The 21,834-nt window shown below is 39.3% G+C and overlaps 1 protein-coding gene across 1 annotated transcript; it reads left to right on the forward strand.

Annotated features, from left to right (window-relative positions):
- The first annotated feature begins 1,527 nt into the window (after positions 1–1,527).
- mcoln2 (mucolipin TRP cation channel 2) lies at positions 1,528–21,829 on the forward strand. Its single transcript, XM_075485441.1, has 14 exons — positions 1,528–1,659; positions 2,256–2,409; positions 3,053–3,226; positions 3,554–3,710; positions 4,079–4,157; positions 4,252–4,348; positions 4,451–4,550; positions 5,006–5,118; positions 6,253–6,402; positions 8,496–8,597; positions 8,861–8,983; positions 12,945–13,151; positions 14,006–14,139; positions 21,028–21,829. The coding sequence occupies exons 1-14, from the start codon at positions 1,616–1,618 to the stop codon at positions 21,062–21,064; spliced, it is 1,671 nt and encodes a 556-aa protein (XP_075341556.1). The 5' UTR covers positions 1,528–1,615; the 3' UTR covers positions 21,065–21,829.
- Positions 21,830–21,834: the final 5 nt, after the last annotated feature.

The raw sequence follows: 21,834 nt of genomic DNA on the forward strand, positions 1-21,834 counted from the left end.
AAGCCAATTAGAGTCTAATTCATTGTAATCATAATCCAATCAATTAAATGAAAAATAAGTCCAATTAATTCATACAGAGCCAATTTCAAAAACAATTCCCTAGCTAAGGAAACCAATGGATTGCACTGAAACTTCTCTTCGGTCCAATCCCCTGCCCTGAGCGTGCATGAGGCGACTGTGGAGAGGAACGACTCCCTTTTAACAGGAAGAAACCTCTGGCAGAACCAGACTCAGGAAGGGTGGCCATCTGCCTCGACCAGCTGGGGTTTGAGAGGACAGAAGAGGGGACAACAAACACCATTCAAAGGATACCGACTGAGACAACAATAATGCCAAATGTACATAATGTCATATGAGAAATTAAATGATGGGGGGGGACTGTATATATGTGACATAAGAGGCCCCCCAGCAGTCTAAGCCTATAGCAATTAACTTGACATCTAATTGAATTGAACTGAACTTAAACCACTGATTGAAGGGAACAGGGACTAAAGTAAGGGAGTTGGAGACTCCTCTTTAGAATAATTCCTTTATTGTTCTTTCAACCAAAATTGATGATTTCTATTTCTTTTTTGTTTGTTTGTTTGATCTTGAAATATCTCCTCACAGGTTTCTCAGCACAATTTGGGCCTAAACTTAAGCTGAGGAGCCCTAAGATCCACTGTGTTTGTCAGGTTGTTTGATATGGAAAGCCAATCCACACAGATGCTATTCAACTCAATTCAGCTCAATCCTGATGAAACCAATATTGAGTTTAAGTAAATTGAGTCATTTTCTAAATCCAAAAACCAAACACACAATTAAAAGATTACCAGCAAAAACACTGGAAACAAAGTTTTAAGGTGCTGTGAGTTTTCAACTTCAATCTTTTCCCGTTGGAGCTTGTGAGTTTTATACAGCGATTTAAACCTAACACGCAGATATTCACTTAGTTTCGTCCAGCTCTTTATAAGACTTATATAGTATAATAATGATGATGATAACATAGCTTGATAACAGATTTCTTTTATTCCGTGAAAGTTCCCCCTGTCAAATTGTGGCTACATGAGTTTTGGAAATGATATGTTTTCATGCTTTATTTCCTTCACATTCGTTAAAATTCGCAAATACATTCACATAAGGCAAGCACCTAAGATAGTAGGACTAATTATCGATAAGGAGATCTATTTCTCCGAGTAGTGAAAGTTTGCTGTTTAAAGAGGAAGTGGCAGAGGGATGCTGGGCTAAAGAAAAGTTGAACCTGGGGTCACTAAGAGAAACGAGGACAGCGACACAGAGAGGAATGAGAAAAATAAGGAAATGAAAAAAAACATAAACCGTACAGAAAGTGTAATGTACTCACAAACTTAATTCAGGATGAAAGGGGGACAGATGGAAATGCCTCCAGTTATTTTGCTGTGTTCTGCAGCGCTGGTGTCACTCCACAGGCGGCTCTCGCGCAGCAGATTGCGCACCTGCGCGCCGCCTGAAACTCATTTCCTGATTGGCTGACTGGAAGCTGCGCAGTCATACAGAAAGCTTAGGAAAAGAAAGAGTCTCTGCTGCGTGAAGTTTCCGCCAGCCCTGTCTCAACCTCTCGATTAAATGGTGTCTTTTTTCACGTGGGTAATCAATCATGGAGTTACTGGTTCGTTATCTGGATAGAAGCAATTCAATAAGGTGAGTGGGTCTAAGATGATAAGCCTTTTTAGTCTAGCTGAGGACTTGAAAGTACTTTGAATATATATTTTAAAAAGATGTTGACCACTAAAACACCTGGTAAAACCTCGTGAGAAATAAAACCGTTGGTGTTGTCACGCGATAAAACAACTTGTATTTACACTAAACAACTTATACTTATTTATAACTCTGAAACTTGATGTTTGACAAATCTAAAAATGGAAAAATGCAGCATGAGATCTGCACTGTGTTTGTGGTTGACAAACTGTTGGGAAAATATTGAAAGTACACTCAGTAAGCCAACCTTGGACTTGAACCTAGGTAGCACCCTGAATACAGGCACTGTACTCTGTACATAGAGTTCTTCTGCAGTCCGTTGCACTGGCAAACAAAACTATTTCTCACGAAATAACTGCTTTTTCACACTTTCACTTCTGCATTTTGCATTTCGCTCTGCATTTCTGCACGGAAATATGAGGGAAAGCAGTCAGAGAAACATTAAGAGCTCTTCATCTCACGAGTCTGCAACACCACAGCAGTTGGACAAAGGTTCCAGTTTGTCATTTTCTCCTTTTTTCTTCTTCTTCTTCTTTCAGCTCAGTCATGACTCAAGATGTTATCAAAGAGGAGAACCTGAGAGATGATCTGAAGTACTACTTTATGAGCCCGTGTGAGAAGTACAGGACCCGCCGACATAAACCCTGGAAAATGGGAGTCCAGATTCTGAAGATCATCATGATCACCACACAAGTATGTTCAGCAGACTCCCTCCCTTGTAGGTTAGGAACGATCTTGAAACGGCTTGGAAAATCCTCCCTGGAACAGAAGTTTGTCCAAGGCATGCAGCCAAGTGCAGTAAATGCACATGAACTTGTGCCTGTGTGTGGACAAATTCTGATGATCACTCAAGGCCGTACATAGACATAGTATCATTTTTGTATCATTTTGAAAGTATGAAATGCATGCGTGAAAACTTTCTCACTTCTCCTTTTTTCCAGTGTTGGCGCTGAAGAAATTTAGTGATGTATCTCAATGCTACTGCGGAGAAAAAAATAAAAAAATTCAGTGGTTGAACTGGTAGAAAAAAGGTCAAAACCTCACTGATATCTTACTTGAGAAGTAAAGTTAATAGTGCTTAAAAAAATGTCACTTGCAGAAATTAGAAAAGGCAACGGCATCTGTGTTTTCAACTCTACCGTACTGAATTGTGTAGAGGTTTATTTTTTAACAGCCACCCGAGGGTTGCTTTGTTAATAAATAAAGCTACTGTAGGTGCTTTTCTGTTCGACGCAAAAGTTCTCAAGTTGTTACTGCCCTAGTTTTATCTCCATTCATAAATAATTCTGCTATCATTTGTATCAAGTATTCACTTTCCTTCTTGTTGTCCTCACAGCTTGTCCTGTTTGGCCTCAACAATCAGCTGGTGGTTGCCTATAAGGAGGAAAACACCATGGCCCTGAAAAACCTCTTTTTGAAGGACTACAGTGGGGTTGATGAGGACGACTACTGTGTTGCTGTTTACACCCAGCAAGCTGTCTATGACAGTCTTTATTACGTCCTAGATCAGGTAAGTCCAACCAGCGGACACTTTCAGTGTTGTTTTTCAACTGTTGGGAAAAAAAAAAACGGGCTAAGTTTAATTAACCGTAGTGTAGAGTTGGAGCAGGGGCCAAAGAAGAACCCGTCATTTTCTTTAAAGATTCAGTGTGTAGAGAATGGTGTATTAGAAGGAGCTGCTGTAATTTCTATTGGGTAGCTGTGAGATACGGAAGACCTTTTCATCAAACAGACTCGGATTTGGATATCCTCGGATATGGCCCTTTCCAGCTGCTTTACATGATCTAAATCGCCCTGGGACAGTCTGTGTTTTACCTGAGGCCTCTTTTATTTACAGTACAGTCAGCTGGGCCAGCTCTCTGTGGGTCCTATCAGTTATGCGGAGGATGAAGATGGCAAGCTGCAGCCTCTCATTATCTGTAAAGAGTACTATAAGAGAGGCGGTGTGAAGCCCTCAGATGAGGCTTTTGACATCGACGCCCATTTGGAAACCGGTGAGATTTTATTCATATTTATTGTCATGCATTTATTCATTTTAGTTTTTAGTCCATCAGTATCTTTACTGACTGTGGTAATCAACATCTTAATCACATTGTATTTTTCTTTATTCAAAGAATAAATATTTCACCTCCAAGTCCATTATTTTAATTGTTAAGTGCAAACTTGCATCACGTGTGTGACTGCAAAAGGAAAGGTCATACAGTTTTTCCCACTGTCTACAATAATTGTGGGATTGGATGCATGGGTTTTATTTAGCTGCGTTGTACGCAAACTGTAACGTGTATTTAATTTAAGCCATCACAAATGTTCAAGTGTTTGAGACACTAGAACATCTCATTTTTCTATCTCTCCTTCGTCTCAGTCTGCATATCTCACGATCCAAAGACGGCAAACCAATGGAAAACTAAGAATGCGTCCTTTTTTGAATTGGACTTTTACAGGTATACAGTGCCAAATAAACATACTGCTAAGGTATATATTTGCTTCACTTCTCGAAATCACCTCTTCACGTTACCCGCCCCACTTTCTTTTCAGGCTTGTTGACATCAAGATAACCTTCCAGCTGAAGGGAATCAACCTGCAGACGGTTCGTTCACGGGAGTTACCTGACTGCTACTCCTTCTATGTTACGGTATACATTTCCAGGAATTAAAACATGCACATTGGGTTGGAAATCGAACTGACTAGGTGGTGTCATGATTAACACTTTGACATTTTTCATTTCTGTTATCAGATCACATTGGATAACCAGTGTCACAGTGGGAAGGTGAAAGTATTCCTGGACATAGATTCCGAAAGCAGTGCATGCCGAGACTGGAAGATATCTGGAACAGGTAAAGTGTAGTTCCTCATGTTCAAAAGAACACGATAAAGAAGAAAAACAGAACAGATTTTTGAATGACGATCTTTTAAGTGTGTTTTGGCTTTTCCAAACCGAAGTTAGGATCAAAATATATGTTTGTAATATTTATAAATTATGAGAGCGTGAATCGAAACCTTTTAAATAACAATTTTGCTCATAAATCCTATTTTTTGTATTTAACTGTTCACCAAACCTCGCCTTTTCTTTTGCCCGCAAACAGATGAAGACAGATCAAATTATTTAGCTCCAAATGTCCCCATGATCCGCTTTCTCTCAGAAAAAAGTTCACAACTGGGAGTTTTGTTCAGTTACTGTTGACCGTTAGGAAGGCGTTTCCTTTCAGACCCATATCAGAAATGAGTGTTCGGGAGTTATGTAAGAGATAAACCCTCTCACTGAGGCTCTCACTTTTATTGTCTGTTCCAGCTGAGAAGAACACCCACTACCTGCTGGTGTTTGATGGCTTTGTCATTCTGGTTTGCATCTCTTCTGCAGTGCTGTGCACTCGCTCCATTGTACTGGCTGTCAGGCTACTACAGGTCAGCTGCTCTGCTCACACTGCTCAATATTATAGAAGGACTTTTTATTTATTTATTTTTAAATCCCTGAAACTGAAAAGTCCCTATTGACTGAAATCATTCAAACAGTCATTACTGAACTACACACATCATACTGTTTTTGCACACAATCTGCTTGCTTTTTCTTCGTGTAATGATAAATGCTGTAGTGGTAGAATGAATCAATTTGTAAATTAGATTAATATATTCAATTCATTCTAACTGTTATTAATAAATCCCAGAAGAGGCCTGCTACAGTACATCTGAAAATATTGTCTTGTTTTGTGTCTTCAGAATTTCAGATGCGCTTTTTTCTTTTGAAAACCCAGAACCTGGAATCATTTCTGCAAGTTACTCTGGATTTCTTTTTCATTTTTCATCATTATTATGCATGATCATGCCAATGGGAGAGTTGTTTGCATGGGGGCGCAGTAGCTGATGGTTTTAAAGCCTAAGTAATCGCTGGAGTAAGACCCACAATCGGATGCAGAGTTTCAACGAAAACGGAGAGACGGAAGGAAAAAGTTTAAACCTCATTCTTCCCTCTATCCTCATGAGATCGCTTGTAGATAAAATGAGTGAGCGTGGAGCCCTAAGGAGGAAGCAGCAAAAATATAGGGAAAGCAATGTTCTTTGTTTAATTGAGTTGTGGCTGCAGGAAGGACTCTGACACCTTTCTACCCAGCTTTCAGACTGCAGACAGAGTGGTAAGAGTAAAGGAGGAGGGATTACAGTGCTTGTTAACAACAGATAGTGTGGTCCCCAACCTGTTATTGTGAAGGAGCGTTTCTGCTCCCCAGATCTTGGACTGTTGGCTCCGAGTTGATCTTTGTCATGTGCTGACACTGTGTGGGACATCATCAGCCTGGTTGCTTTTTGCAAAGCTACAACAACAATTTTATGATGGTTTCACAATTTCCAAATGTTTGTCAACTAATTTATTTATTTTTATTTATTTTTTCTTCATTTTGGTTATTTATCTATAACAATAACATGTCTACAGTATAACTACATTTTACTGCAGCAATATACTTTACCTTCTTAGATTTAAAATATTGAATTCAGTTGAATTTCTCACAAAGCACTTATTTTCAAATGCTATCTTTTTTTTTCCAGAGATTCTCACGATTCCTTGATGAGAACTTCAACCGTAAAGTGTGTGAAGATGACCAGAAGGAGTTTCTGAATGGCTGGTATGTGCTGGTCATCGTCAGCGACATTTTGGCCATAGTTGGATCCATACTGAAGATGGAAATACAAGCAAAGGTAAGCTTTAGCTGGCTCAACACAACCTGGTTACAAGTGTTTATCGCAGCACTTATCATCTTTCCCAAGCTCTGTACACCATTCGTTTAGAAATCTCACTGAATGTGAAATTGAATACATGTGCAAGTGCCAGTTATTCTGCCTTTCCTCCAAAAAAACAAAACAAATTTGCAATTTTGTTATTGCAAAATACAATAACACACCCCTCCTGTCTCAGATGGTCCAGTCAACATAGTCAGTGCTGCTGAAAAGAACTTGAGGAACTTGTGTGACACTGAAACACTGATCAGAGGCAGAAGCCAGTGGGGAAAAAAAAAAAGTGTCTGTTTCGTTGTTGTTAATGTATCTGACTCAGATAAAGACACAGTGGCCAAAATGTGAAAATGGACAGAGGGATGTAAAGAGATCTAGTGCATAGTGTGGCGAACAGGTGGAGATGCGAGAAAACCAGAGCGGATGTCACATGGGACCATCACAGTACTGTTGTAATATAGAAGCAGGGACTGCATATGAAAATAAACATAGCTAACAGAATATCACCTATTGCTCTGTGGACTACTGTAGACCATTGGGGCAACAACTAAGAATATAAACTATTTTTAAGAATGTTAATGAGGTGATGAATCAAGTTGGAATTATGATTATTTTCCCTGTGACTTTTAAACCATCTGATTTCTCTTTGCAACCAGAGTACTCGCCATTCAAAAGAATACACGTTTAAGGCACTTCCACATCTGTGTCTATCTTGTATGTGTAAATAAAATCTCTTTGCTGAAGCGAAGGGGGGCAATTGTAGTTATAAACGTAGAGTTAACTGTATGGCTTCACCTTTGATTTTACATCCAGTTATTCATTGAGGAATTGCATTGTAAGCATAATATAGCTGTCAAATAATCTTGTGTTTGAACTTTGGAATGAAATGACACAATTTACATACTGTAAAGTTCTGTTTTAACCAGAGTGTGCTGTTTATGGCCATAGAAAGAATCACTAAATGCACTTTCTTGTAATCTTTTAAAGGAGTTGTGAGGAATAGTTCTCCAGGTGTTCTGATAGTCTGTCAAAGTTTTTCTTTGAAAATTGGTTGCTTCTTTGCACACTCAGTCATTTACAGTCTGTTTGTTAAGCCACTTAACACTGACCTCTGAATCATTCAAGCACAAAAGGTCATCTGCTCTTCAGTAGATTAATTTACTGTTCACTGAAGCCTCGTCAAAAATGCTCTCCATGGCAGGCTGGCTGTCAGCAAGCCATTGTTAAGGAGGGGAAACGGGGAGAAAAGGCTGAGGTGTGCCAAATGACACAAGAAGTGGACTGAAAACCAGTGGCAACAGGTCTTGTGGAGGGATGAATCCTCCCCAGGTTCTGGACCTCAACATTTTTTTTTTTTTTTTTAAGCAATGTGGGATCATCTTGATTGGGAACGGAACAAATGGCAGCCAACATCCAAAGAGGAGCTTTTGAATGTTCTTCAAGAAGCCTGGAGAAATATTCCTAAAGGCTAACTGTTTTGGCTTCTAAACTGTATTTCCACAGTGGTCACAGCACCTGTTTCCCTTTTCCAGTACGTAAAGAAATGAGAGGAGGCTCAAATCTCAAATGAGGGAAGTTTTGATTTAGTGATAATGATAAGTAATAAATGAATGCACCTACTCATGAAAGCTGATAGGTAGTTAAATTGATGGCTTGTTGCTGTGTTGCAGTTCCTCATCGTACTTTAAGTCCTCACCAAGTAATTATAGTAGTCATGTCCCGATCATATTAAAGCAGAAGTTTCAGTGAAAGTCTTTAGATGTAGGTCAAATAACTGTCATTATTCAATCCATTAGAGTACCTACAAGCTTGCTTACTACAAACTTTTCAAACCACCCTTTAAATTTTCTTTTCAATCTATGTTATAGTACATATGGTGTATTATCATCATATACTGTTTGATTGTAAATGGTATTTGAATCATGTTGAGTAGTGCTGTAATGTAAATATATATATATATTTTTTGTCAGTATTTAAAGACACATGCTCTACTTCAATCCGTTTCGGTTTTCTGATGCTGCATCGCGGTTCTCTTTGTGGTTTCTCCCCATCTTTTGTAGAGTTTGACAAGTTACGATGTGTGCAGTATCTTCCTGGGAACTTCTACATTGATGGTGTGGGTCGGTGTGATCAGATACCTGGGATACTTTCAAAAATACAATGTGAGTCAGAATCTATTTTTCCCTGTTGTTGTGCAGGCTTCGGCATAGAAACTCAGACCACCATAACAGATGTTTTCAGTTTGAGGATCTGCAGTAACAGCCTTCCTATGAATTTAACCTATGATCTATGAACGGAAACTGTTGTTATTGAAAAATTGTGTTAAGAAAATTGAAGCTATGATCCTGTCCTCAGATATCATCTTATAGTCTTTGAATTATGGTTAATAAAAAATGACCCATCTCCTGCATATTTATGTGTTTAGGTCCTGATTTTAACCATGAAAGCAGCCTTCCCCAAAGTCCTGCGTTTCTGCTGCTGTGCTGGCATGATTTACCTTGGCTATACGTTCTGTGGATGGATCGTACTGGGGCCATACCATGAGAAGGTAAATAGTTACGGGTTTAAGAAGGGCAGAGGCAGTCGGAGACCTGATGGTTGGACAGTTGCTCATCTCAGTCCCTGCTCTGATTGTTGCTTTGAGAAGTGTGTGAACCTTACAGGAGGGGAAACTGTCAAGCAGTGACTAATCCTGCTTATTCATGCAGAACTGCTGACGCCAACTGTATAAACCTGAATGAAGGAACTTCTTCATTCCTTTAAATTAACTGAAATTATGTTTCTGTCAGGATACCCTAAAAATGCTCATCAACACCGTAAAAAATGCTGACCTAAAGTACTCTCTGAATTTGAATGTTGGTGTTCGTCAAGACAAAGATGATCTTGTTGTTCTGTACAATATTGGATTATTTTGAGCAACTACAATAGGGGACATATTACAGAAACGTTTACCTTGCAGACGATGTTAACTGTTTGGAATGCTTGGTATTTAGGGGTACAACCAAATTTAGGAAAAGGGGAAAACAGTTCCCAAGTTCCTTTCCTTACCTAAGATGGGAGGAATCTATTAAACAGACATTATTTCAGGTTAGCTGTTTAGCTCTCCTAATGTTCCTTTTTCCAACAGAGCCATCTTTTTATTTTTGCTTGCTTTTCCACAACCACAGAAATATCAGCAGCATGAACTTATTCATTGAAATGTTTATGGCTGACTCTAATGAGAATGTGTTATGGTTTCATGACAAACTCCTTGTTTATAAAGCTAGCTCTAGATGATCCTGCAGTTCTCTGAGCAACTACAACCAACTTTGAAGGTGCTGACCAATCAAGATGGGTGATTGACAAATCTGTCTGCAAAAGTAGCCCACTATGTATTTCAGCGCGACCTATGTGGCAACAGCAATAAGCAATTTAGATCTCTTTTGGACGTTTCAGTGTATTTTTTTATAGCTTAGCGAGCTCAGAAAAGTAGAGTTGGTTGTTTGAAGGTGGTAGATGATAATTAGTGTTCGATGGGCTTCCATGATTTCCTTATCTGAGGTAAGTCAGGATTTTCTCGCGCTATTTATTTTCTCTCCCTTATATCACTCCGTTATTGCCACCTGCCGATAGCCACGTCTGTTACAGTGTTTACTGCTCGGAAGCAGGGGACTGCTCGGTCTGCACTTTGGTCTGCACAGCCCGTAGGGATACGAAGGTAGAGAGAAAATGGCGCCAAGCAATTGTGAGGTCTGACTTTTTCTGGATGAAAGATTTTGTGATGCAAATGTATTACTCTTTTGAACGCATATTGTTTTGAGAAGCAAGACGCTTTATTTTTGTGGCCCCAGCCAACTAGCCAGACTACCTTCGTCAACGCCAAAACGAGGCCGGAACTCGGCTCACAGCACGCAGCGGGAGGCAAGAAAATGTTCATAAATGATATTGCTAGTATGGGATGTCATACAGCTTCATGTCAAAACAGGCGAACTATCCCTTTAAGATTTATGGAAAGGGGACCCAGGTGTGTAAACATGTTGGTGCTAGCTGCCCGATGAGTACGGGATTGTGTAGTTTTATTATAATTGTCTCCAACAACAGTTTTTGCTGTTTTTAAAATGTATACTTTGAATGAGGAAGTTGCAAATAATGATGATAACAATAATGGGGTCTTCTGAGGTTTCAAGACCCTGTAAGTTGACGATGTAGCCACAAGGTGTCAGTGTGTGCTTTCTCACCAATCCTTCTGGCTTCAGTGGGCAACAATCGCCCGTCATACACTTGAATCTTAGTGAAGTTACCAGAATTTATCTCACTTTGCAGAAGTTACTGAAGAGAGAGAAATGGGGGGTTGAGGGTGAGACCATTGACGTTTGACTTCATAACAAGCATCTTAAGCCAGCAGGGGAAAAAAATTCTAAAAAAAATCATTTTTCCATATGAGTTTTCTAAAGTGACAAATGGATCAAGTTTATATCTATTTTATGATTGGTTATAAATTAAAAAATCTGTTTAGGCTGCAATAAGTAGTAGCTATGAGATTTATATTAAAAGAAAGTACGAAACAAAGCAGCAAAGTCAACCTGATTTACTGCAATTAAACAATTACACCATGCCTTTAAGCCCGGACAGATGGTCACATTAACTGCAGATCCCTGGAGAGCAAATGCCATCAGGGAAGAGGAGTATGTTTAGCTCTCATTAAGATAAATAATTTACGGAAGTCTGAGGACAAGTGGGCGTTGAAACAAGTCCTCCTCTGCAGAGGTGCATGTGTGGTGAATAGAGAGCAGCTGTTCCTCATCAGTGCTTTCTGAGCACATAAAGATTTGTTAATAATCTTAAGCTGAAGAGGCGTTACTTCTGTAAATACAGTTGAGTCTGGAAATATTTGGACAGCAACAAAATATTTACCATATTGGTTGTATACCAAAAGGTTTGGGTTTTATTTATTGCAGCTGTTTAAGCTATTATTCAATGAGCAAAACAAGTATTAAAAGTTATGTTGATGTTAATTTCATCAATTCTACTGAACCTTCTGGAAAAAACAAAGATTCTTCACATTAAAAAGTTGAAGTTTGTAAGTCTGTCTTCCAATTTAGATATGAGTTCCTTCAAATTAAAAAAAACTTATTGTCGTTGTATAACTGTTACTTGTTTTTGTAAACGGCTAAAATGGTGACCGTATCCAGATATTTCCAAGTCAAACTGTATATTAAAGGCTGATTTATTTTTTTTATTTATTTTTTTTTTTTTAAGCATGATCATTGGGTTACTTGATTGTGTCATGAAGAAATGAACAAACAACACTTTTGCATAGCTCTTTCATGAATGGCACTTGTGTTATTTTAGTTGTTAAACAGATATTTTCTAACACTTGAGGTCTACATGAAAAGGTAATGAAATGTATATCATTATTATTGCATTAATTGCAGTTTTCATTACATAACCATTCGAAGGGAAAAGTTATTTGACCAACTGTGCGTCTGTGCCTACAGTTAATGTCACATAGGTTTCAATTCCACAATATGCTCAGAGCTGTATTCAGAAATCGATACTGTGTATTTACGCAGGGGGAGTCCCATGTTGTGTGCTGTTAGCCCTTTCAGGATCCTCTGTGTATTTACTGAATGAATAAACAGAGGATGTCCTAGGACTTGCCTTTCCACACGTCTTCAACTGCTGTGCCTGGATCCATAGCGTCGCAGAGGGATGTTGTTTTTAGATGCTATCGCATTCTGGGGGAACATGGTTTCTGTCTTAATGTACGTGTCTGACTTTCAGACACTCCATGGAAAAACTATCTCTCTTGGTTTTCCTCTCTGTCTTTTATCATTTCATCTCTTGTCAGTTGTCTCAGTCTTCTGCAGTCTTAGTCCCCTTGCCGTTGCTTCATACTCATTGGAGAAATGATATCACAGCACTGTGCGGTATATTGTTTGGCTTTGCGTAGGTTTGTCCTTTCACTGATAAACTGTACACAGCGCATCATAAATTAAGTTGGTCCTCCTCATGCCACCTAAAGATCTCAGAACCGGTCAAGATGTGGACAAAGACCATGGGTGTTTTGGGCGTTTGGTGCTGAGATGTTCGTAATGGATCCTGTGCGACCGCTGGGTTGTATGGTGGAATCTTTGTGGACTGGGCTTGCTTCCCCCTGATGCCATCTGATCCTATCATATTGTTATCTGGAAAGTTTGAACACTGCTTGGTCACCTGAGGCTCATTGTTGTGTTCTTTGAACCCTTCCTGAACAGTTTTGCAGCACCCTCTGCTCACCTGCTTGGGAGGAGTAGTAAAGTGTTGTTGACATGTGGGGGTGAGGCTACCCTTCAGAAATGGGTTAGGTAGGGTGCAGATGTCAAGGTAACAACCGTGTCAGTTTAAGGGTTTTTTACTTTTTCTTACAAGGATGCATTTCTGTCCTATTTTCTTGTCTGACTTTTTTGTTTCATATTTCTCAAATCAAACAATGCAAACATGTTGGGCTGACTATTTTATTCATTACATTCCTCTCCACTTTTCTATAGTTTGAAGGCCTGAGTCGCGTGGCAGAGTGCCTGTTTTCTCTGCTGAACGGGGACGACATGTTCACCACCTTTGCCCAGCTGAAAGACAAAAATATTTTGGTGTGGCTCTTCAGTCGGGCTTATCTCTACTCTTTCATCTCCTTGTTCATCTACATGGTGCTGTCCCTCTTCATTGCCCTCATCACTGATTCATATGAGACCATCAAGGTAATTTTGTGTTAGTTAAATGAGTGAAGTGAAATCTAAGGTGCATCTGAATCTTGGTAGGCCGAAATGTATACAAATGTTGAGTGGAGATCACTCCTAAAAAAGATAAACCAGCTACAACCAATTTGTTTACCTCTGGAACATCTACATGTAAAACATCTTGTTATGTGTGAAGTGAAAAATTCATAAAATTGTGTTTTTTCTGAATGATCTGTTGCCTTGGAAGCATGCTGTTTATATCACATGACCTTTCAAGTCCAGTTCCTCTTTTGTCTTCACTGACTGTTGCATATTTTCACTCAAAGCTGGTCGTGGAGCCACACAATCTAGAAGATAATCTGTTTTGGGGCAATTACCAGTAATGCCAGATAATATCTAGGACTCTTTGATTGAGGGAGTTATAAATTGCTTGTTTTGAGGCAGTTTCTAAAATCAAACCAGTTATTCACATCTAAACGGATAAAGAACTGTTTTTTAAAAAAAAAAAAAAAAAAAGCAGAAACAGTTCTCTGCTAATGTGGAACCAAGAACTGCAAAATAAACCAAAGGGATCTTTCAAGAGCAAAAATGACATTAAAACAAATTCAGCATGACTACTGAAAGTATCCATCTGTTTAAAAACCAGAAACAAATGTATTGGCAGGTAACTTATGCTATAGATGAATAAGCACAAGTATGAATGTCTAAACTCTCCCATGTAGTAAAGGTTTAGGTTCTCAACAAAAATTCTGGATGTAAAATATGTTGGGCTTCTTCTGAACCTATTGGTATATTAGTTCCTGTCTTTGAAATCTCATCTGAAATGTGTTGCTTTGTAACTTTGATCTTTTTTTTTTTTTAATACTTGCAAATAGAAATACCAGAGAGATGGGTTCCCACTGACAGACCTGCAGAAGTTCCTCCGAGAGCAGAAAGATTTTCCTGTTGTAGAGGAGAATGGCCAGACAGCCGTTGAGCTCAAACACTCTGTCCTCTGCTGCTGCCAACGGTATGATGCTGCTTGCATTAAGATTGCTCTGCTTCATTATTACTTCATCCTCTTTTCAAACACTCTGCTTCACAGACATTTTACATTTTGTAGCCGCCCTCCAAAACGAGATGTCATTGTTTAAATTTCTAGCTTACATTTGTTACCAAGAGTTGGATTTCTCTGTTTGATTTGAGATTGCATCACAGTAATACCTCTTTTCCTTTGCTTGGTTCTGTTTGGCTTCCATCTGTCTTTTTGAGTTTCTACATTATAGATAGTACCTGATGTTTATTTTTTTGAACCAAGTCGACGTTTCATGCGAGTTGAGCTGATGATTCTAAAAGTCTGACGTGCTTCTAAACATCACCAATGTCGCCACATGTACATGCATCATCAGCAGTTCTGAGATGCTAAGATGTAGTCCTGCACACATTGCTAGAGTTGTTTACTTAATCTGAAAAGATGTACAATACTTAATGTTGGTTTCATGCTCACTTTTTGAACAATTTATGGGTAGACATTGCTGTGATGTAGCTGAGATATTTCTAGACAATTTCATGATATTTTCTTTCAAAATGAATTTATTCCCTGTGCTATTTTTCTTATGCAAAACGGCATCAGTGGTTGAGTTGCCTTATTTTGAAATGAGTTGCTTCTCCATAACTCACCTGAAAGATGGTGCTTTCCATATACTGAGGCTGAAGTCTGAAGCCAATCAGGGTTTGAGTCTGACACATTGACTCATTAGTACATAGATGGTTTCAGATTATAACCACATTTGTCTTGAAGACAGATGTCTTTTGATTGGTCAGCACCACTGGCCTGAGTAAACACTGCCCACAATGCCACATCAGTTTAGCTAAAACAGGAAACTTAAGAATGCTTTTCATTAGACTCACAAGAACTTTGAATATGTTCTGAAATGAAAAAAAAAATAAAAATTCTTACAAATACATAAAGGAAACTAGCTTTTTGTCATGTGCCTAACAAGGACAGACTCGCATCATTGATTTGGCACGTTTTACGCCGGATGACCTTCCTGACGCAACCCCACCATTTAGAAATACACTGGCTCATGCTCACCAGTGGCTGGGCACCTAGGGGTCCATTTAGAGTCACCAATTAGGCTGCGGCTACACGAAAACGTTTTTCACTGTAAACGATACTTTTTCTTATCGTTTCGCTGTCGCGGCCACACGGAGCCGGTGTTCCCACTACCCCAAAACGATAGTTTTTGAGAACGGGTTCCAGAGTGGGAAAGTTTGAAAACGAGGTCGTTTCGTTTCCATTATTACAGCGAAAACGTTTTTGCGTCAGTCAAACGTTGACGCTGTGAGACTTCTCTATTGTCTCACAGCGTGGCGTGACACAATGGCGTGTGTACTGCATCGTTTCATCCGTTTTTGTCTGGACCTGAGTCTTTACCGCAGCGTTGCCGTGTGGTTGCAAGAATTTTCGTACCCGTTTTTAAAAAAAAACCTTGTTTCGTTTTCGTGTAGCCGTAGCCTTAAGCCTGGTTTATAGTCGGTAACGCAAGACGCAATGCAAGACGCAAGCCGAAACGCAAGCCCTTGCGCGGTTGCAAGCCCCCCCTTGCGTGCTTGCGTGTGTCACCTCAATTTTCTAAACTTCACGCAAGACGCAAGCGCAAGCCACTGGCTGTGGTCGAAACCGCCTACTACTTAATGGATCTGACAGTATGCAGAGCGTTTACACACAGTGCACTTCACTCCTGTCCGAGCCGAAATCAGCCGGCCTGAAAAGCTGATTTCCCTTAAGCTATAAACTCTGTAAATATATAACTTTAGCAACATTTGAAACATTTTCAGGCGAGAAAGTAGTCGTTTTAGACCCCCAAGGTGTTGAAAATCTGACAAAATACCGGCTATTTACAAGAAGAAGAAGAAGCACGAATCTATGGAAGAGAGACTTGCCAAAGAGCTCCTGGCGGTGAATTTCCTTTCATCGTAGTTGGCCTGTCATTGAAAAAACCCGCTACTCCACCTACTGTCCTGGCGGTGAATCGCCACGCAGCACACGCAACCGCCGACAAAGCAAAATGAAGTATGCACTAAATTAAACTTGTGAGGACTTTGAATGATCATGTGCTACTACAGTGTCTGTCTTTTCATGCAAAAAAAAAAAATTCTTTTGAAAAGAAATGGCTACAAATAGCTGTTGGAAACTGGATTTACTTTTATGAGTATGTATAGTTTGACTCTCTTTTGTTTAGTTTGACTGATTGGAGAGCTGTAACCAGCCTTGTTGATCAGAGAATATAAAAAAAATTACATTAAAATGTTTCATTTTGTCAGTCCTCTATTCTGAAATGAACTTAAACATGCAATGAAAAAACATTGGACATAAAAGTTTATTTAAATTAAACCTAATTTTTAATAGCTTACACCTTGTTGCTACTAGACATATTTTCTATAACTCTCCGTTGTCTGTGCATTCCTTTTCTATGAGCCAATCCCTAACATCAGCAGGCAGCAAGGTTTCCTCTGTGCTGTGGTTTGGCTCAGTCTTACTTGGTCTGAGAGCAATGAAATTAGTGGTGGGAGCTATGCAGACACACCCAGTGATGGACTGATTACAGAGAAACTGTGAGGCTGAACACTGGGAAGAACCCCCCCCCCCCCCCCCCCCCCCCCCCAACACCACCACCACCACCACCACCACCACAGCCTCAGTCTTCCACCCCACAGCTCCCTCTTTGCTGTGTTGCCTTCCAAATAAATAAGTCATGCTCAACACTGGGCTATAGAAGGAACCAGAACGGTTTTGTTGCAGCACCACGGTTGGTTGAGAAGATGATTGTTGTGACTTTAAAGCTGAACTCCTCATCTTTTATGTGGTGTCTTGTGTGGTACAATATATTGTCTCCCTAATGTGTTTGGTTTTGTTTAGTAGAAATTACAAAATAAAATTTCCTCTTTCATAATCACTTTGTTGTAATCGGATGACTGCTTGGACAACAATTTCCTAATATATCGGGATGTTTGCTTTCTTTTCTTTTCTGATTTTACAAAATCCTTTGAAGTGGCCCAAATCCTTTGGGTTCTGCTATCTTAAAGATTTCCAAAAAGTTTCATAAGAATTCAATTTCTTATGCAATATCCCTGTTACGTTAATGTTCAGGAAAATGCCTCATGTAAACGGACAACAAATTCGGTTTCTGGTCCAACTTTCCACTTCAAAAGCGGGACACTGTTTTGTGACTTGGTGCAAAATAATGTCGTTTACCCCAAAACAAAACAACTTCTGTAGTCATTTGTATAGTTGTGTGCCGTGTTTAGGCAAAAAACTATTATATTCTTCCTTCCAGAGCTTTGAATGTTTGTACACAGAGTAAAAATAAGTTATTCATGTTATCGTGGGAAAAAGAGCTGAATTCATCAGCATTGGAAGAGTTTCCTGTCCTTTGTAAGCTCTGAATAATGCTGCTGTTTCTGCTTTCAAGGCTCCTGCATCATTATTGTTTCACCAGACGTTAACACTGAGACTCTGGAGTCTTTCCTGCACGTTTGAGAGCTGTTTCCTATCATTTGACCATCCGGGGTTTCCTGCTCTGCATGTTTAATTGTTTAAGGAAGGGTAGTCTCAGTTACAGAGCCATTATGTAATACTGTGTAATGCAACTGAATACGCAGCTTGTGGTGGAGATGAACATAAACCCGCTAGTGGCCTTTTAGATTTAGCCAAGTTTTGTCATTATTAGTCTTTTCAAATTGCACAGACTGTAATTGCAGACAATTGGCGTCTTTGACAAGGCTAAATAGTTTTTTAAGTATTATTGTCCCAACGTGCTGGCCCGAATCAGATTGGCAAGTATGGTGACGTCTGTTTGGAAGAAATTTATGAAAATCTTTATATAATTATCTAGCTGTTGTGGATTTAAAAGTGATAAGTTATTAGGTGCCAATATATCACCTTTTGCCCTCTGAAACCATATTGTGTCTCTAATATCTGGTGAATCAGCAAAACATTTGTTAAAACAATTGCAGTTTACTGTCCTTTCCTGGACATGGACAAAATATAGGAAATGGAGACCAATCCAGAAGAGAAGTTCACACTGTTAATCCCAGATGTGAGATTTTATTGCTGCAGTATTCATTATTATTTAAGATTTGCTATTGTGACCAGTGATCACACATCTCCAATGATGATCAAGTGAAGAAAAGGTTTAACCCTCTTTCACCTTTCCCTCCCCTCCATTCCCTCTGCATCAAAGACGTCTCCTCTTCAACTCATCTTGATTTGGGGGAGCTAATCCTGGCCTTTCTTGGGCTTTGGAAAGCTCAGTCTTCTGCGCCAACAGGTTACCAACTTTCTTGTAACCATGGTTATGCATCATAACGCTTGTTAAGGGTTGCCCAAATTACAAGCAGAGGCCAATCCAGCAGCAGAGCATCCAAACCAACACAGAAATATGTTCCAAAAATCTGCACTTCCACAGAAAAAAGCTCGGTAGAAGATCTTGAGATAATGCAAAGACGGATAAAGTATGCCAGGAGCCACTGCAGGTTGCTTGTCTCTAGGCCGATATTAATTTAACAGTACAATGCTAATAAAGTACAATAAAATGCTTAGTTTAGTTTACCATAAAACATTTTAATTTTTACATCTCATCTGGGTGCGGCTGTTTCAGTGGTTTGGCTCAGCTCAGAGATGGAGAACTAGAGAATACAAAGGGACTCCCCAACTCGTAACCAAAACCACAGATCTGACAGGTCTCTATGGTGAAAAGGCACGTAGTGCTTTATATGCTGATAAAAGTTACTGTAAAATACTTTTAAAGTCTTTAAGAATAGGTGTAACACATGCTCTCTTACTGGCGTCGTTCTGAAATTGTGCAGCGCAATTTTTAATAAATTGTCTCCGATTGAACTTAAATGTTGACTTAGAAGTGTGGCAAAGGTTGTTGCTGAATACACCATTCAGACCCATACAATGACAGATATGCATATAAATGTCTGGGCTTGAACATGTATGATAGTATGATAAAGCAGCTTAGCCAAAGACGGGATATGTGTGAAATGGGGTGAAAAGTTGTGCCTAAAGGCTGTAGGGTTGAAAGCTTTCCTGGTGGAGGATTGAACACAACTTCCTCTCCGTTGAAATGCATTCATACCCTCAAAAGACTTAAACTTTTGTGAGAATGAGTCTGACAGATGATTCTTGGGAGATGAAACCCAGCAGTAATTCTGCTTCAAGCAGATCACAAAGATAAATAAAATGTAATTTGATGTATCATATGCAGAATTAGCCGTTAATGTTGAGTGAAATGGCAAAAGACGACGTGTTTGGGATGCACTGCTATCATTAGATGGGCAAATTTGAACATTTTCTTGTACAACTTTAGTCCACAGTTCTCCGTTTTACTCTTTATGCTCTTCATGCACTCTTTAAAACTTCTTAGAAAATGAATTGTATTCGGATTGCTCAGTTCAGAGCAATCAAGGGTGTTTTCAGTTCTTTAGATAAAATCTCAGGAATATAACCAGATTTTCTTTTATTTCTTTTAAAGGATTCATCCTTTATAGCCAACCAAATTCAGTGGAAAAGCTGTCAAAAAGGAAGTGAGATGATATCTCAGCATCAGTTTCATTTATTGACACAAAGGCTTTTGCATGACTATGCAGACTCTCCTGAGGTTGAGGTCCTATGAAAAATCTCATCATTTCATCTTTGCTTTTGAATATCTTTGAAGATCCTTGTGCCCCTCTGAACTGCTCGACTCCACATCGTTGCTTGCTGCTTTGGTTTTTTTCCAAACTGCTTGTTTTGTGGATTAGTTTTTTGGAATGGGTGCAGTCAGTCACCAGTAATTTAAGAGCTCTTCTGTATCCCCTCATTGTCTCTCTGTGTATCAGTGTCAAATCTGTGTGAAGGTAGAATTACCAGGGAAGAAAAGGGCATATTTGTGCTGGTAGGTCTCCTAAAAACTGGTTAATGGTCTGAGCAGGGAATTATCCCAACAATAACACATTAATACTTTATAGTAAAACCCACCAGTTTGAAAAAGCAGCTTCTGGTTTAAATTTCAGGGTCCTTGGGTAACGAGTTTAATGCAACATTGGTACATTTACAGAATACCTAAATCGCTTTCAAGGTATCCTGGCTCAGAGGCCATTTCAGGACAATCCTAGAGCAAGAAAGGGACAAAAGCCTTTTCTCTTTTTTTAATAAATGAAAACAATATGTTTTCAGTAGGAAATGCAAAAACATCTCGGATTACACCGACTATAAACATTATTCTTGAGTGTTTTTAATCTGTAGTGCTTAACTGCAATCTCTCAGCATATCTTTTCGGATGTTTTCTTGTTCCTCCTAAAAGTGCCCATTCCTGCCCCGAACAGTTTTATTTTACACCTTGGGGGAAATTCTTAGAAAACCTCATAGAATCTCTTCAAAATTCCATCTGAAGAAGCCACCTCTTTGAACAGGGAAGCCTTAGAAATACGACCTCAGGCTTAACTGATAGAATGTCATGGCATGCAATTAATTTGAATCAGCAACTGATGTGGGATTTTCACTCATACAGTACTACCAATCTTATAAAAACCGCATCCAGACAGTTCATGTGAGGATGCTTATTTCATCAAATCTGCATCACGCAAGCTGTAGTTCATTCGTGCAACCATTGTCAACTGTGTGTGTCAGACATTTGTGAAACACAATGCTGCAACTCTGGATGATTGCAGTGCTTGCGGCAGCTTTTGTGAAACCAGATAATCTGAATCTGCTTTTTGTTTCTTTTGTATCAATGCATTTTATTAACTAAACTTTATTTATTTATGATTGGTCATTACTATTGACTTCATGTGGACGGTATTCAAGCATTTGTTTTTATATCGTGGTGTTGATGAGATATTGCCTCATACTTCTTTTTCATGTCTGCAGAGTTTCGGCTAATGACGATGTCATACTGATCAGCTGATAGCCGTCCCACCTCCAGATGACCTGGTTGAGCTGGGGGAGGATGCTGGGAACAGAACTTCATCTCTTTGATACGGACTGATACGGACACTGCAAAATCCTGGAAAGTGTAACATTATATGAGCATGATTCTGTGAAGTGCAATATCAAACACCAAACGGGTCCCTCCTCCTGACCATAAAACTGGATCTCAAGCTACACGGTTGGAACTGGGACCAAGATAAAACAAAAGAAATGTTTCATGTGTTAACAGTATCCACTGGAATTTCAGGATACTGTTTAGATGTTTACTGGGCCTTTTCAAGGTCTGCACATGCATTTCAATGCCAAGGAGCTGGATTCAGGGTTCCCTGAATTTGAGTATTGTTGCATAAACGGGTGCTATGCAGCATAATGTGTGTGCTAGATGTAATTTATTTGTCAAGTGTTGTAGTAAAGATTGCAGTAAAGCTTCTCTTCTAATTTGTCTAGTGGCCAAGTAACATATTAAAAGGTATAGGCACCTTGATATAGAACTACAGTATAGCACAGATATTAAGTGCTTCAAAGGTTTCTCTGGATTGCAAATACGCCTTCTCAGATGGGCTAAGTAAAAGGGGAATTTTGAATGATGAACTCAGAGCTACAGATGAGTTAACTTGATCGTTAAATCTATCAGCAAGATGAGATATGATAGGTGGAGCTGGACTTTTTACACAGAGTGCGACTGTGTTTTAAAGGTTGTGAATCTGATCTGTTGTGCTGCTAAGGTTTTATCTCCCATTTGTTATT

The sequence above is a fragment of the Odontesthes bonariensis genome, chromosome 15, assembly GCF_027942865.1.
Source record: "Odontesthes bonariensis isolate fOdoBon6 chromosome 15, fOdoBon6.hap1, whole genome shotgun sequence".
Lineage (NCBI taxonomy): Eukaryota > Metazoa > Chordata > Actinopteri > Atheriniformes > Atherinopsidae > Odontesthes > Odontesthes bonariensis.